The sequence below is a fragment of the Vulpes lagopus genome, chromosome 11 (genome assembly GCF_018345385.1).
Source record: "Vulpes lagopus strain Blue_001 chromosome 11, ASM1834538v1, whole genome shotgun sequence".
Taxonomy (NCBI): domain Eukaryota; kingdom Metazoa; phylum Chordata; class Mammalia; order Carnivora; family Canidae; genus Vulpes; species Vulpes lagopus.
In genome coordinates this window covers 14830592-14848531 of record NC_054834.1, presented here as the reverse complement: position 1 = coordinate 14848531, position 17940 = coordinate 14830592, and the positions used below count along the sequence as shown (strand labels likewise).

At 41.4% G+C, this 17940-nt stretch overlaps 1 protein-coding gene across 2 annotated transcripts in view; it reads right to left on the bottom strand.

The window, feature by feature from the left end:
* PUS7 (pseudouridine synthase 7) overlaps positions 1-17940 on the bottom strand; it is a 57788-nt gene that overhangs the window by 28676 nt on the left and 11172 nt on the right. The window contains exons 2-8 of one of the 2 annotated variants that reach the window (XM_041721968.1): positions 17220-17652; positions 15707-15791; positions 15478-15579; positions 12172-12316; positions 6705-6722; positions 5089-5200; positions 2875-2952 (exon numbers count right to left, since the gene is read on the bottom strand). In XM_041721968.1, coding sequence (XP_041577902.1) covers positions 2875-2952; positions 5089-5200; positions 6705-6722; positions 12172-12316; positions 15478-15579; positions 15707-15791; positions 17220-17620 — 941 coding nt within the window. In that variant the 5' untranslated portion in view covers positions 17621-17652. The remainder of the gene's footprint in view (positions 1-2874; positions 2953-5088; positions 5201-6704; positions 6723-12171; positions 12317-15477; positions 15580-15706; positions 15792-17219; positions 17653-17940) is intronic. The other variant, XM_041721969.1, reaches the window with a different exon arrangement.

Below are 17940 nucleotides of genomic sequence, written 5' to 3'. Positions count from 1 at the left end.
CTACCTATTTGTTTATTTATTTATTTTTAAAGATTTTATTTATTTATTTATTCATAGAGATGCAGAGAGAGAGAGAGAGAGGCAGAGACACAGGCAGAGGGAGAAGCAGGCTCCATGCAGGGAGCCCAACGTGGGACTCGATCCCGGGACTCCAGGATCATGCCCTGGGCTGCAGGCGGCGCTAAACCGCTGCGCCACCGGGGCTGCCCATCTATTTATTTTTTAAAAGGTATGATTTTTAAGCAATCTCTACACCGGCATGGAGCTCGAACTCACAACCAGGAGACCAAGAGTCACATGTTCTACTGACTGAGCCAGCCAAGTGCACCTAAACTTACTATTGTTTTAAACTTTTTTTATTTTGAAGATTTATTTATTTATTCATGAGAAACACAGAGAGAAAGAGGCAGAGACACAGGCAGAGGGAGAAGCAGGCTCCATGCAGGGAGCCCAATGCGGGACTCGATACCAGGACTCCAGGATCAGGCCCTGGGCTGAAGGGGGACACTCAACTGCTGAGCCACCCAGGTGTCCCTAAACTTATTTTTTAATTTAGGTGAAGAAATTCACAGAACCAGCCAGAAAGCACAGGAGTTGACTACAATGATATTTTAGATACAGACAATGGAAAAACCTTAGCCCTCAAGCCACTGCTTGTTCCCCCTGCCCTTCAAGAGTTTCTGGCTAGCCCACTAGCCCAATACCCAAAGAGGTGGTTTCAATTTTTCATGCTCTTTTCTTTCTCTTTTTAAATATTTTATTTATTTATTTGAGAGAGAGAGAGAGAGAGAGAGAGAGAGAGAAAGAGAACACGGAGAGGGAGAAGCAGACTCCCTGCTGAGCACAGAGCCTGATGTGGGGCTCGATCCCGGGGCCCTGAGATAATGACCTGCGCCCAAGGCAGACGCTTAACCAACTGAGCCACCCAGGTGCCCCTTCACGTTCTTTTCGAGTCTCCTTCCCCACTCATGTCCCCTCCATCTCAGCAGATGACTCCACATTCCATGCATCACGAAAAGAAAAAGAACAGGCCACCATGTAAGAACATCTTCAGCTGTCTCATGTCTCATGACGTGTCTCAAACACGTCAACATTTGAATGAAGTCATGCGGAGATGTTCTTACCCTGCATTTACTATACATCCCACAGTTAAAGAAGAGAAAGGCTGGAAAATCCATTAAGATGCAATTGGACACCATTTCAAGTGAATCAGAATAGTAGTGGGAAAGCAGCAGACCACAGAGCATTGTGGGGTAAAGAGGAGAGGCCACCTCAAAGTCTTTATTAAAAGATAAGGTAATTATAAATAAATATATGCGATTTAAACAGGGCATAGATGATTTCATCTGTCAGTACAGTATAATTAACATGTGGTAAACTGCACATATTCAAAATGTACAAGATTTATCATGTGAATAAGCCGATGAAACCATCACTACATTCAAGGTAATGAAGTTTTTTCTTCTTGCCCCTTTATTTCTCCTTCTCACCCCTTCTTGCCTAGGGGGGCGGGGTGGTGGTGGCCGTTCATAAGAGGAAAGCCTGAATTTGCCTGACTTTATGAGGCTATAAATTCATCTTTTCCTCTTCCTTTCATTCAACTGGCTGGGTTCAGAGCCCTGAACTCCAGGGTCACCCACCTGCTCCAGTCACAACCCCCACTCCTGCCTCTATACACAACCTCCTCTGTTTAGAGCATCATCAGGTTCAAGATCCTCACCATGACCTCCAGGGCCCCTCCGGATCCTGATTTCTTGCAGTTCCGACAAGACTAAAAGTACCTGCCAGGTACCAAATGTGCTATACTCCCTAACTCCTTTCCAGTGTCTTCTCACAAGGTATTTTCTTGGTTCAATCAAGCAACCCTAGACCCTCCTCAGCCCCAAGAAATTCTTACTCATCCTTCTAGAATCTAGACCAGTGGTTTTCAACCATAGGTGGTTTTGCCCTTTAAGGTACATCGGGCAATATCTGGAAACATTTTTGGTTGTCACAACTGGAGGGTGGGGGGCCTGGGGATGCTACTGACATCTAGTGAGTAGAGACCAGGATGGCTGCTAAATGTCCTATAACACATAGGATGGCCCCCACATTAAAAATTATCCATTCTGAAATTGTTGATGGTGAAGGCTGAGAAGCCCTGATTAAATTAAACTGGAGCATCCCATTTTCTGTGAAAGGCTTCCCTGGCCTACCCCAGCAGTGAGTCCCATGCTTGTGGTCAGGTTTGCCCTAATCCTCCCAACATACCTGTATTTTAGCATTTATCTCACTGAGGGATAACCTCTGACTACTCCATTAAATTATAATTGCTTCAACTGCAGAGACCATCTTTTCATCTGCATTTCCCCAGTGTGTAACAAAAGAGCTCATTCATTGTTTTGTAATTAAATTTTAAATAACTTATATTTAATAATGAATGAACAAAAAAGGATGGAGAAAAAAGCACTTATTTTCTTGGCTCTACCACAAAAATCCTTTAAAAATGACACAAATAATGCCTGTTTGCTCCTAAAAACATTAGGAAATACAGATAAGCAAGAATAAAAAAATAAAAAATGATTTTTCAAATAGGCAGAGGCACCATTTAAAGAACAAGAGATGGGGGCACCTGGGTGACTCAGTCAGCTAAGCAACCAATTCTTGTTTTCTGCTCAGGTCATGAGGTCAAGCCTTACATCAGGCTCTACACTCAGCACAGAATCTGCTTGTGTCTCTCTCTCTGCTCCCGTTCCCGTGCTCTCTCTCTCTCTCTCAAAGAAAAAAAAAGAAAGAAAAAGAGGGAAGAGATAAATCCCACAGGAAATTTGAGAACTGTGGCAGGTGGTGCTAGGGTTTTTGTAGAACAAATCCCAATATGAACTCAGTACTTACTTGAGAACAGCAATCTCTTGAACAGTTATGGCTCTTTTATCTTTGGTTCCCATGTAGGAGAATATGTTTGGTTTGACTCTGGTAAGACAAAAACAAAACCATATGAAGTTGCACACCATTAGGAAATCCTATTTCTCACGGTTTAAGATTTTAAGTAAATAAAATCATCATAATAGGAGAAGAGGATAAACTTGACTTTGAAAGGTACCCAGAAAATATAAAATGCAAGATAAGAAAGTACATGATGCCTGGACAGCTTTCTTAGCAGAGCTTGACTCAAAAGGTTTATGGCTATCTGTGAGTGAATAACCTGCTGTTCAAAGACTTGGCTAGCCAGTAACCAAAAAGAAAACAATGCACGTCCTATCAATCACAAGCCATTCATTAGATGGCACAACGGTGAAAGTAAAGAGAAATTCATTCCAGATATACAATGGGCCACTCTGAAAATTTTAAAGATTTATTATGTAAGACAGATACATATATATATATATAAAATATATATTAAATATATATACAATATATGTATATATGCACATACATATATACGTGTGTGTGTGTATGCATATATAGAGAGAAAGAGAGAGAGGGGTGGGGGCAGGCAGAGGGAGAAGCAAGTTCCCTGGGGCTTGACTTGGGGCTCAATCTCAGGACCCTGGGATCACGACCTGAGCTGAAGGCAGATGCTTATCCAACTGAGCCACCCAGGTGCCCCTCAAAATTTTCTATCTTCAGTTTTTAAGAAGTTAATAATAATGTGAAATATTCATAAATACATGCTATTTCTTTGCATAAAAAAGCCAGATACTAAAATAGGATCTGAATAGGGTTTTTTTCTTAAAAAAAAAAAAAAAAAAAAAAAAGCTTATTTATTCATTTGAGAGAGTGAGAGTATTGGGGAGGTGGCGGAGGAGAAGCCAACTCCCCACTGAGCAGGGAGCTGGATGTGAGACTCCATCCTAGGACCTAAGGATCATGACCTGAGCCAAAGGCAGATGCTTAACCATCTGAGCTACCCAGGTGCCCTGAATAGTTCTGATAATAAGTAAGCTAGTTAACTAAGTATTTTTATAGAAACTGCTCCACATTAAAAAAAAACAAAAACAAAAACAAAAAAAACAGGACAAATTTCTTGAACTCTGAGCGCTCCCTCAACTGCAGAGCTCAGAGGAAGTCCCTCCCCAGTGGTCTATCCTCCCAGGCTCCAGTACAGATAGGCACTATCCTCTGTACCACCGACTCTCTCCCAGACAGCTAGCACCGCGAGGATAGTGTCACTTACAGGGTACTACACCCTACTGGCTGAAATATGGCCATACTGGCTCTGACCACCAGCACCTCTGAATGTAACTGCACTTGGAGAGAGGGCCTTTAAAGAGGTGATGCAGTTGAAATGAGGCTGCTGGGTGGGCCCTTATCCGATCTGTTCTAATAAGAAAAAATTTGGACACACAGACTCTAGGGTTGGGGACACACACACATAACACACACAGAGGGCACAGAGGGAAGACCATGGGTAGACACAGAAAGAAGGTAGCCATCTGTAAGCCAAGGAGAGGCCTCAGAAAAACCCCCAAACCTGCCTTCTAGTCTCCAGAGCCGTGAGAAAATCAGTTTGTTATTGAAGCCACCCAGTCTGTGATATTTGTTACGGCAGCCACAGCAAACTGATACACTGTGTACCCCGTTTGAATTGGGCTAATTATATATCAGAAAGTAAACTTCCGCTGCACACAGATTTGCTGTGGAGCCTGTACTCATGACTGAAACAAAATTTTTCGGCACCTGGCCCATCCGGAGAGATTCAAATCTGGTTCAATTGCATTCCCATGAGGAAATTCGACTGGTCTCAAGTTTTCAACCTAGTCAATCTCCAAGAATTAAGAGTTTACAGTCTAGTTAAGCAAATCCCTGCAAACACATCAAAGCGTAGGGCTCTCCAGGAAGTGAATCCATTTTTATTTTCAGCTGGATGGTAATTCTCAGCTATATGTGAGCTATTTACTTACAGAATTTCTCTCTTGAATTACTACCTATATGCAAGGAGGTGGAAAAAAAAAACACCTAATTCACATATTGTCTAAGGAACTTATAACGGGGGGGGGGGGGGGAGGCACATCTGCTATCTATTTTCCCACTTTTTCATTAGCATGGAAAGAAGAAAATACATTCCCATGTGGTCATTTCATGTCAGCACGGGAATAAGATACTAACCTTAAATATTTGGACAGCACATTAATAGCATCCATGGTGTCTTTGTTTTCCTTGTACAGTACAAAGTGGCAGTAACTTCCCCTAGATTTTGGCCAAGAATGTTTTCTTGGATCTTAAAAACAAAAAAATTCAATGTTATATAGACCATAACAAAAGCTATTTAAGTTTTTGCTTATGAAACCTACAAGCTTTTTTTTTTTTTCTTTTTTGCTAGAGAACCTCTGAGTGAGAAATTCCATCTAGTCTGACAAGAAATACAGGTTAAGTGGTTACAGCTGTGTGGACTACAGGCATTCTCCTTCCTGTGACTGGAGACTCAACATTACCTGTCCATATTCACAATCAAAAGCTGCAAGCAGGTTGGGTGACAAAGAAGTAAGACTAACCAGCAATTCTCACAGAGAAACACAGAGAGATCCACCACTCCCTGGTGGCATGTACTTCACAAGCATGTGTGTGGTAGGTGGGTACTAGCTTTCTAGAACACACATGGTCCAGAGGGAAACAGCACTCCCGCTGCCATATAAGCCCTGCCTCACATCCCAAGCAGGGAGTTCACGCATACAGGCTGGATGCCTGAGCAAGGATGGGGGATAAACTTATGAGGAGTTGCCTCGATGATAGGTTCAAATTTTGCAAAGTCCACTTCCTTCACAAGTTTCTTTAATCCTAGGTGGTTTACAAATGTTTACCTGACAGGGGAGAGCGGCTGGCATTCAAAACGTAGTGGTTATTATTCTCAGGGAAAAGGAGACTTTAAAAATTAAGCCAGGTTAAATGTTAACTTCTGAACCATGGTTCCTTCGATTGTTCAACCTTTTGAAAACCAACAAACATGTACAGGCTTTGGAGAACCTGTAAAAGTGTTCTTTTAAGCGACCATTTTAATTATACTGTCATCTAGAGATATATTTTTTAAATATTAGGATTTCAACTTTGATTTTAAAAAATCAACATATTTTGGGAAAAATATGCAAGCCACAGCCACACTTCCAGACGCTATACGGTAATATTCCTGAGTCTTGAGTGACACATAGCTGCAACTGTTATCTGAATACATCTAATCCACTTGACTTCTGTAACTCCATGAAAGAAAAACTGTAAAAATATTTCATTTAATCCTTAGAGTCATCTTCTTTTAAAAATATGCCTTTGTTTTTGTCCCTAAAATAATCCTTTAGCATGAACTCATGAATCCATCCTCTTCTGAGACGTAAGAAACTTCTGGTACTGAAGTTGCTGGTACACCTGGCTTTGTCAAGGCAAAAAAGCACTCTTGATAGATTAGTGATTTACACTACAACGTAAAGAACAAACGAATCAATAAATCTTCTTGGAAAACTGTCATAGCATGTATGCTTAGCGAACTGCTTTTCCTTTCTGATAAACATGAATGTCTCTTCTGCCTTGGAGAAAAAAAAATATTACAAGTATTTCCTTGGCTCTTCATGTGAATTCCTCGGAATTCATCCTCAGAGAATTGTGAATAAGGGTATATTCTTTTAGGCTTTTCCTTTCAGCTCACCATGGTTAAGCAAAACTGTCTTCTACTTAGCGTTTGGGAGAAAAATCATTGGCATTTCATTTTCTCTACATGAAACACCAACCGCTCTTACCTGCTGCAGTTCTGACCTCTGTCCAAATGCACAGCATAAAGAGCACAAGAGAGCAATGTTTAATTTTTAATAGTATTAAAGTGCTTTAGAGGTGAACATGCAAATGATCGCATGGAAAGTTTCTACCAAGGACTGCTGCAGCACCTGGTAGTTATGTGGTGGGTTAACAGCCATTCAGACATTAACAATGGAATGTCGCAGAGGCAGACAGTGAACGAGTAAGAAAACTCACCTATAGGTACCAGCCTCCTCACAAGGACATGTTAGCTCATCCTCACGGCTGCACTGTCCGTACCCACAGGATGCAGCGTAAGGTTTACAACTGAATACAGTATGTTGTATATCTGATGCTAATGTTACACTGCGTGTTAACTAGAATTTAAATAAAAACTTAAAAAAAAAAAAAAGACCTATTATAAAATGCTTCCCCAGCCAGAGATGTTTTCACAAAGTGCTACTTATGATTATCTTTTGGTGGTGACACTGAACGCAATTATTGTTTTGCTTTGTGTTTTTCTATGTTTTATGAGTTTCCTGAGTTGAGTTCTAAAGATTTTATTTGATAAACATCTGAAAAATCATTACAGAAAAGTTCTTGAACTAATCAATTAAAAGGGACATGAGGCAATTTAAGAGACTTAACTATTTAATACAACATTCAGATCTTTTTCGTGTCATCACTTGACAAGTCATCTACTGTAAAAGACATTTTTGAGACAAAACTGAACATGCACAGGGTATCATATATTAAGAAATTATTGTTCATTATGTAGGATGTGATATCGTTTTGGGGTTTTAGTCCTTAGCTGCTAAATACAGACTAAATACAGACTGTAGCATTTATGGGTGAAATGAAGTGCTGTGTAGAATTTTCTTTAAAACTCTCTATAAGAGGGGATCCCTGGGTGGCGCAGCGATTTAGCGCCTGCCTTTGGCCCAGGGCGCGATCCTGGAGACCCGGGATCGAATCCCACGTTGGGTCCCCGGTGCATGGAGCCTGCTTCTCCCTCTCTCTCTGTGTGACTATCATAAATAAATAAAAATTAAAAAAAAAAACTATAAGAAAATAAGTGGGAGGAAAAGATCAAACAGAAACAACAGAATGTTAATAATCTTGAAGATGGCTGATGGATACACAGTGGTTCAATATATACTACTCTGTGTGCCTGTTTGAAAATGTCTGTAAGAAAAAGTTTAAAAAACTTGTGATAAAAATTGATGAAGTGGAACTGTATCTGTACTTAATGATCCCCTTAGGAATATTTCCAATATAGGCAAGACATAAATGAAGCCACAAGGCTAAAGAACTAAATGCTGTTATACCTTAAGAGAAACCATGACAACCGAGTATGAGTTTTGGCTCACAAGCATGCATCTTTTATTAGCAAATCCAAGCACTAAGCATGCATACACTTATCTCCTCTGTCAATAATAGATACAAGGATTCTTTTTCTAAGTGCACTTAGTATACAAAATAGTAAGCATATGCATTAGTTAACTGGGAATATTTTGAATAACGGAAAATCAATGAGTCTCAACTTATTCTGGGCGATTTGACTTTCTAAAACTCCAAATCCTTAGAATGCCAAGTAGCATGTATGTTAGCTTCATAATTTAGGAAAATTTAAAATAACTTTCAGACTTTTTTGAGACACTGATTTACAATGCGAATGCAAAGAATTCTCAGGCTGAGATTACAGGAAGCAACCTTCTGATGGCCTGATACGGCAGCCCCAGTCCAGTACAAATAGAAACCAGAAAGAAAAAGAAACCACGTTCAGGAAGGTTCATGTACTGAGCACAGAGCTCTTCTTCATGAATAACGAAGGAAAAATGTAGTTCGAGAAAGATGACAGGATGAGGTAGCATGCAGAACATTCTTTCCTTCTTATTCAAGGTCATTTCCAGGACTGTATCCCCGCACATCGACCTTCCAGCTTCCTCAGGATCCTGCTACCCCCACTATCACTCTCCTCCCAGAATTTCTGCCCACCCTCTCCACTGGATCTTTCCCTTCAGGATATCAATATCCCCAGGGCTCTTCCATTTTAAAAATCAAACGTATGCCTCCCTCAATCATGTTGCTTTCCTTTCTCCTCTTCATAGCTTATTTTTTAATTTACACCCAATGTGGGGCTAGAACTCATGATCCCGAGATCAAGAGCCACATGTTCATTCCTCCAACTGACCCAGCCAGGCACCTCTCTTTGCAGCTGATTGTGAACAGCATTCCATAATTAGTGCTTTGCATCACAGCCTATGGTGTAAACTGGTTTCCAACCCTATTCCACTAGAGCTGCTTTGGCAAACACACCAAAGGTATCTATGTGGCAAAAAACTGATGGGTATATCTTAGAGTTCTTATCTTGCTGGACCCATCTATAATAATTTCCCACTGCTATTCACTCTGTGGATTCTACAACACCAGTCTCTCCCAGAGAGTTTCCTTATCTGTCTGGCCCTTCCTCCTATCTCTGTGGATTCCTAGATCCAAGTATCCCTGCTGGGAACCCTTCATTTCAGATAGTATGCTGAACCTCTACATATCCCATGGCAGAATTTTCTTTTTTTAAACTTAAGTCTTGGGGATCCTTGGGTGGCTCAGCGGTTTAGCACCTGCCATCAGCCCAGGACATGATCCTGGGGACCCGGGATCGAGTCCCACATCAGGCTCCCTGCATGGAGCCTGCTTCTCCCTCTGCCTGTGTCTCTGCCTCTCTCTGTCTCTCATGAAAAAATAAAAAAATCTTAAAAAAAAAAAAAAAAAAAAAAAAAACAAGTCTTTAGGGGCACCTGGGTGTCTCAGTGGTTGAGTGTCTGCCTCTGGTTGAGGTCGTGATTCTGGGGTCCTGGGATCAAGTCATGCACCGGGCTCCCTGTGGGGAGCCTGCTTCTCCCTCGACCTGTGTCTCTGCCTCTTTCTATGTTGTCTCTCATGAATAAATAAAATCTTAAAATAAATAAATAAACAAGTCTTTTTAAAAAAGACATTCTTAGAGCATGTACCATCTATCTCAAAATATAAATTAGTTTCCCTGATTACATGGAATTTAACAATTGTAGGATATTTTCAGAAAAATACCCTAAGTACAGTTTGGTAGGTGAATCAAGGTGTCCTATTAGACTGGATTAACAAACAACATAACACCAGAGTTAAAACAGTTGGTAATCTGTGGTGTCTGGGCACCATGATTTAGAATTCACCATGCCTATGTTTTAGGATGCGTGGCTCTAGCTGAGAAAAATTTAGGTGAGAATATTGCAAATCTGCTAGATAATGTATGTAACAACTTATATCAGGTTATGGTAGGAATAGAGATCTAAAAACACTATAAACTTAGCCTTGCAACAAGACCTTAAAAGATAATTCATTCATATGTTAGTCAAAGTAGCCCAAAAGGACACGCTGTTATTGGTACTGGATTCTACTTGCAGGGACATGAAGACTAGTCTCTGGATCCCAGCTCTCCTACTTTTCCAACGGTATTTAACTGAGGCTCTCTCCGTGGTGGGGAATTGGATCTGCGAAAGAGCTGAATGCAGGCTCTCCAGTGCCTGAGTCCATGAGGAGATGAGAGAGAAGCGCTCAGACCTCTAGCCCATCTTTTACCAAATGCCAAAACACCTCAAGCCCAAGAGGTTTACAACTCTCTGCAAGTGATGATCCAATGCTTCCTCTTAAAGTGAGAAATATTTTACTGAAGATGTGCAAAGGGAACAGGGAGGGTGGTTCACATCCCACAGAGCTCAGCATCTCACTTTAAAAATCTTAAGGAAATTTTTTATTTGGAAAAAAAGGAAGGTGAATGTGGTGCAAGCATGAAAATGTAGAAGAGGAAAGGGTGGGAAAACTCTAAGGGCCACTGTGACCTGCAAATAAATGCTCCTCCCTACATATTACAAAAGCCAGCATCCTCTAAGAAATAAAGATCGTTTCCCAGAAGTAGCCAGTCAAAAAAATACAGGTTTTGCCAATCTGCTTCCTCATGACCACATTCAGCAGAATTAAGACCTTGCCTTTTCTTTTTGCCTTTCAAAGAAGTTGGCTGACCAATGTGGACTGCCTCTACAAGGAACAGCTCCCCAGCAGCTGTTCTCAGCCTGGGCCCCTTGAGAGAACTGAGACTGAATACACCATGGCATCTACTATAGTAGTAAGTCACCCTCTCTACATCTAGGATAGTTACCAGCCATCTGTCAGTCTTGAGAGAATGCAAAAAAGTCACTCAAATCACTTTCCGCTGTGTTTAATGCTCCTCAACAACCCTGGCTGGAGTATTATCTTATACGGTGACTGAGACATCAAAGAAATGTACAGCAACCAAGCCATCAGTATGTGGTTTGAGAAGTGATTAACAACCTATGCCCCTAGTCGTTCTAGAACGCAGGTCATTTTCTTCTTGGTATCCACTGAGAAGTGGCCTCCAGTGTCCACCTTCTCCTCCCCACCTGCTCAGGATTTCTGATTTCTAGGTCATATCTACACTTACTGAACTGACATTATTTTTACACTATTTTTTTTTAGGCACAGCTAAACCTTATTTCTGCTCCCATTTTTCTTATACTGCTCTCATTTCACTAGAATCATAGTTACAAACAATTAAAGCTTCATCCATTCACAGCATTAACCTAAGAGAATACTGACACAGCACTAACAGCATGAATAGTCTTTTGTTATTGTCTTGGAGTTTTGCTCTGACAAATAGATCTGGAAATAACTCTTCCCTAATAGAAGCCATCACTGGTAGGGGATGAGGGTGAAGAAATCTCTTTTTTCCCCACTGTCATTTTCATTAGAATTCTGTCTGCCGATTTGGCAGGTAAAAGAAGAAAAGTTACCTAATTTTCTTAAGGTTATATGCAAGTAGAAATTTCTGTGGCTGTAGAACATTATCAGAGTATAAATATCGAAGAGATTCACTGACAACACATTCGTTTCAAGGGAATGATACACAACGGAAGATGAGCCTGGGCAAAGGGGCGCTTTCCCATATATTCCATGTTTTTTATGTGTGAGTGAAAATACATGGCTAGAAAGCAGCAGCTCTTCCAATAAAGGGGCTTTGCAGAAAAAAATGCCACTGGGATTTTTGGTTCATCTGATAGCTTTCTTCCCTCCATTAAGAACACAGAATGAGCAATGTCCTTCCATTTTCTTCTTGAATTGCCACTGAGCCCATTCTGCTCTTCAGGGAACATATCAAATTCCTAGGACTATCTCTTAGGCGCCACTGTAACTATAGCGTATCTCGACTCACATGAGAGACCTAGGGCCCCTTCCAGACAGTCTGTAGGACTGCTCTGTGAATGTGAACTTTATTTACCTTCTTTGAGGGAATGACATGATCGGTATCCTTTCCAGCGTAACAGCCAAGTAGCCCGCAACATGAACAGGCAAGGAGCAAGAGGAACGGGATGCCACTTGTGACCACTGACAGAGGAAATGCCAGGTCACTCGCACACTTACTTGCCAAAGCCTTTTTCCCAGCTGCATGGTAGGCTACAATGTATTTCTTGCCCTCTCTGTCCTCTGTTTTTGTCTCTAATCCTGGAAACAGTGATTTAATTGCTTGATGGATGACAGTTCTTTTCTCTTTCGTGTCCTCAACAACCTATTAAGAATGGAAATAATGTAACTACTGATTTAATAAACATTAAATAAGGAAATAATACCAATGATTCAATAAAAACATTAGTCACATTATCAACTGTGCAAAAGTAACAGAAGTCCACGGGTATGATTTCAGAAATCTTTCAGAGCTTTATAATGCTGCACATCGGGCAGCCCCAGTGGTGCAGCAGTTTAGCGCTGCCTGCAGCCCGGGGTGTGATCCTGGAGACCCAGGATTGAGTCCACATCGGGCTTCCTGCATGGAGCCTACTTCTCCCTCTGCCTATGTCTATGCCTCTCTCTTCGCTCTCTCTGCATGAATAAATAAATAAATCCTTAAAAAATAATAATAATAACGCTGCACATCTTAAGAGCCTGTTTACTGAGCAGGACATCTGCCAGGCACCGTAGCAAGAACTTCACCGTCATCGGCTTATTTCATCCCAATCATCCCCCTACCGTGCCACCACTATATGTATTTGGAGATAAGGAAAACAAGGCTGAGAGAAGTGAAGTAATGTGTCTAAGGTCACATAGCCAGAGGCACCCATCACAGACACTTTTGCTCAGCGACTCTGCGGGATGAACGCCTCATGGCTCACAGATGGCAATGTAGGCAAGTTGGGCCTTTTGGGATTTCAGAAACTCAACTCCCTTGAATAGGCCAATCTACAAATGCCTCACAATGAATCCTCTTCTATACTGAATTATCTTACAATGACATTCTAGCTCATTTGTTCTCAGTAAAAAATAAAATCAACATCAAGAAAATGTAAACTTGTTAGCTCAGAACTGTTATTCAGGGGAACCTGGGTGGCATAGCTGGTTAAGGTCTGACTTTGGCTCAGGTCATGATCTCAGAGTCTGCTTCTCCCTCTGCCCCTCCTCCTGCTCATGCTCTCTTTCTCTTACTCTCTCAAATAAGTAAGTTTTTAAAAAAATATATTTATTTACTTGAGGGAGAGAATGGGAAAGAGCATGCGCATCAGCATGCACAAGCCAGAGAAGAGGCAGAGGAAGAGGGAGAAGCAGACTCCCTGCTGAGCAGGGACCCTGACATGGGGCTCGATCCCAGGACCCTGGGATCATGACCCAAGCCAAAGACAGACCCCTTAACTGACTGAGCCACCCAGGCACCCCAAATAAATAAAATCTTAAAAAAAAAAAACAAAACTCAGTTGGAATCAAACTTTGCGCATACGACTGAATACATATTTAGACTTCAAAAATTTGGCAAGTAACAAGGAAACTTGTCCAGGATTTATCTTTAAAGGTAAAAACTGGATCCCTGGGTGACTCAGTGGTTTGGCACCTGGCTTCAGCCCAGGGTGTGATCCTGGAGACCTGGGATGGAGTCCCACATCGGGCTCCTACATAGAGCCTGCTTCTCCCTCTGCCTGTCTCTCTGCCTCTCTCTCTCTCTCTCTCTCTCTCTCTCTCTCTGTCTCTCATGAATAAATAAATAAAATCTTAAAAAAAAAAAAAGGTAAAAACTTTCAGTAGATGGTATATTTTTTCCAAATGACAGTAAATTTTGCCACCCACATGGGAAAATGCACATTATAGGGCTAAGATATGCTACTGCGTTGCACAAGCAAAAGAAACCTGGACCATCCTCCTGGACTGCTCTTAAAAACAATTCTTAGTTTTTTCCTTGGCATTGCTAAAGATTCTGTCCAGGGATAAATTCAGTAACTGATGAACCTTAAAATCATAACATTATATACTTTTGGGATGTCCAGGTGGAGGGGAAAAGGAGACGAGGGCTGGGGGCAGATAATGAATTCTGAAAGTTATGGTAAGCTCTTGTCAACTGGGAGCAATGGAAGGGGGAATTTTGGACAACCCCAAATCAACATAAACTTAAAATTCTAAAAATCTTTTATCGCCTAGAGCTGCTCTGTCCATATGGCAGCCAGGCCACAGACGGCAACTGGGCACTTGAAATGTGGCCAGTCTGAACTGAGCTATGTTACCAGCATGAAAGATCACTGACTGGATCCTGACTAACAAAGTAGGAAAAAAAAGAATGTAAAACATCTCATTTGGAATTTTGAAAAATACTGATTACCTATTGAAACGATATTTTATTTTTTTAAAGATTTATTCTAGAGAGAGCGCGTGCATGAATGAGTGAGAGAGCAAGCATGGGGGGAAGGACAGAGAGGAAGAATCTCAAGCAGACTCCTCTCTAAGTGCAGAGCCCAACACGGACCCTGAGACCATGTCCTGGGCTGAAATCATGAGGTGGATGCTTAACTATGTTAGGCCACATAGGTGCCCCAAAATGGTATTTCAAATGTATTAGGGTAAATAAAATATATTGTTAAAATTAATTTCACCTGTCTTTTAAATTTTTAGAGGAGTTAAAATTAAAAACATGGCTCACATTATAATTCCACTGGACAGCACTAAGAATAAAATTTTCATAACAAAAGCTTTAGACAAGGCTACTACTCTATCTAGTAGCTGAGCTCTCCTTTTCCTGAACAGCAGAAGCAGACTCAAGTTGAGCAAAGATATTTTCCTTACCTCTTTCCCTAACCCCTCTCCCTCCAAAGACCCATGTGAGACCCAGAGGCCATAGGAGGCAGAGCCAGGGCCAGGGCCTCCCTATTAGGCCATACATCTGACTGTCAGGCTATTGTAGTCCTTTGGCTACAGACACCACGTGACAGAAAGGTCACTCTGTGGTGCCAACACATTTCTTTGTTGATTTGTGGTCATATAAAATTTTTTTTTTAAAAAAAGATTTATTTATTCGTGAGAGACAGAGAGAGAGAGAGAGAGAGAGAGAGAGAGAGAGGCAGAGACACAGGCAGAGGGAGAAGCAGGCTCCATGCAGGGAGCCCGATGCGGGACTCGATCCCGGGTCTCCAGGATCAGGCCCTGGGCTGAAGGTGGCGCTAAACCACTGAGCCACCTGGGCTGCCCATATAAAATTTTCTTAAAACAAAACGTAACTTTTTTTTGCTTTACTTTATCTGGATACTGGTTACCTGACCACTGATAAGATTTTTAGTGTAATGATCTTTTAGATCAAATACAGCAAGGTCATCCTTTTGTTAACTATTGTAATTTTTTTAGTACACAGAGATGTTCACACAAAAAGAAGCAATCAAAACCCTAAAAAATTGTCCCATACATTTTTGTGCTATTTACCTCAATGGCAACACTGGTTTCCTTATTTTTAAAAAGCTGGAGCTCTTCTAAACGCTGCTTTTCTTCAGCTGTCAAAACCGTAAATATATCTTCTGAAGGATCCTTGAAAATGATGAAATTCCCAGTGAGTCACACACAGAATTCAAAGCTGTTATTGCTCTATATTCTTGGATCTCTAGGAAACGCTATTTTATACAGAAAGTGACTTTTGTTGGAGATTTGTTCTTACCTCCTCATCCACTGGGACGGACAAATCATCCAAATGGCTGATCCGTCCATCTTTTCCTATTTCGTGAACAACGAAGTCTGAGTATCTGATGAAAAGAAAAAGCATTAACATTTTACTTCCTATTAATTTTAGGAGAAAGTTTATCAACAGTAAGCCTTCCTGTTGTACAAAACTGGGATTTAGGGCAGCCCCTGTGGTGCAGCGGTTTAGCGCCACCTGCAGCCTGGGGTGTGATCCTGGAAACCCGGGATCGAGTCCCACGTGGGGCTCCCTGCATGGAGGAGCCTGCTTCTCCTTCTGCCTGTGTCTCTGCCTCTCTGTCTCTGTCTCTGTGAATAAATAAAAAATCTTAAAAAAACAAACAAAAAAAAACAGGGATTTAAAAAAAAATCTTCAGTTCAAAGTTCATATGGAGTTATTTTTTTCTGGGTGCTTAATGAATTCTAAGCCACAGCTTGACTTTATATTAGAATGTAAAGAAAAGACCCTCTGAACTTCTAGAACATTTTTTCAGAGAAATGCATAAATCAAAGCTTAGTAATGTTACCCTAAGACTACAGGCAGTCCTTACTAGAGTGAATCATAAAACATGGCATGGTTAATTAAATTAGAACCCAATAAATCTATCATGAACCAATCTGAAGCTTACCTTTATGCTAAATACTCTACACACATTATTTAAAATCCTCTCAAAAACCCCAAGGTGGTATTAGGATCCATTTTTTGGATGAGGATACTGAGGCTCTGAGTTAAGTAAATGCAGTGACCAGACTAGATTCACAACCAGATCCATGTGTCTCCAAAGACTACCTTTTTCCTACTGTAGATGTGGAACCTTCAAGTGAAAGAATTAAGAATTTATTTATTTATTTTCTTTTTAAAGATTTATTTTTATTTATTCATGATAGACACAGAGAGACAGAGAGAGGCAGAGACGCAGGCAGAGGGAGAAGCAGGCTCCACGCTGGGACTCCAGGATTGCGCCCTGGGCCAAAGGCAGGCGCGAAACCGCGGAGCCACCCAGGGATCCCCAAGAGTTAAGAATTTAAGATCTGAAGACCATTTCAAGAGACAACTTAAAATCATTTAAAATAATTAATTTTAAAGAAGTGAACAGCATTCATTCACATGTTAGCAAGGCATGCCACAAAAAATTATTTGCATTTACTCATTTTATGTTTATGTGGCTTCATCTACTTAAGCAGCTTTCCTCCACCCTATTCCTAGGTGACCATCAATACACAATCATTAGGGACAATAAGCTAAACAGAAGAACGTATTGTTGGGATGCCTGGGTGGCTCAGCGGTTTAGCCCCTGCCGTTAGCCCAGGGCATGTTCCTGGGGTCCCAGGATTGAGTCCCATATCAGGCTCCCTGCATGGAACCTGCTTCTCCCTCTCCTTGTGTCTCTCATGAATAAATAAAATCTTAAAAAAAAGAACCTATTGTTGATTCCTTTGTAAAGAGAAGAACAAACAGAACTAAAATAACTTGACATGTAAATGAAACATACCTTTCTTTCAAGATGCCTGAGAAGCCCTGATGAGAACTTACAAACTTGGTGATGCCAACATCAAGTTCAGTGAGCCCATGCTTCATCATGTCTGCAAAACTCTCGGCTTCTTCCTCCTCTTCAGCCTCCTCAGAAAGGCCATCTTCTTCCTCTTCTTCCTCTTCTTCCAACTGCACATCAGAGTTCTTTCTACCCTGTCCGGCATTTACAGCTTCAGGTGGCCCAGGCACATGTCCACTGGTGGGTGGAGAGCCATGCTCCAGCCCGTCCTGACCTGTGGGCAGGCAGCCATCCAAGACTTTCTGTCTTTTTGCCTCCTCAGCTGGGGCCATGCTGTCATTACCTTCGACAGCAAGAGACCCACGTTTCAGGGACACACCAGTCACTTCCGTCATCTCCATTTTTAAGGCTCCAAGAAAACATTTAAGAGAACCTTTTAGGAAGGAAGAGAGAACAGGAATTAATCACTTCTATAAAGAGCTGGGTTTCAGCAGAGGCACAGTTAACTTTGTTCCTAGGTTCCTCAAATTCACTTATTAAGACAATTCTTGGGACGCCTGGGTGGCTTAGCGGTCAAGCGTCTTCCTTTGGCTCAGGGCGTGATCCCGGAGTCCCGGGATCGAGTCTCAATCAGGCTCCCTGAGTGGAGCCTGCTTCTCCCTCTGCCTGTGTCTCTGCCTCTCTATCCGTGTCTCTTAGGAATAAATAAATAAAATCTTAA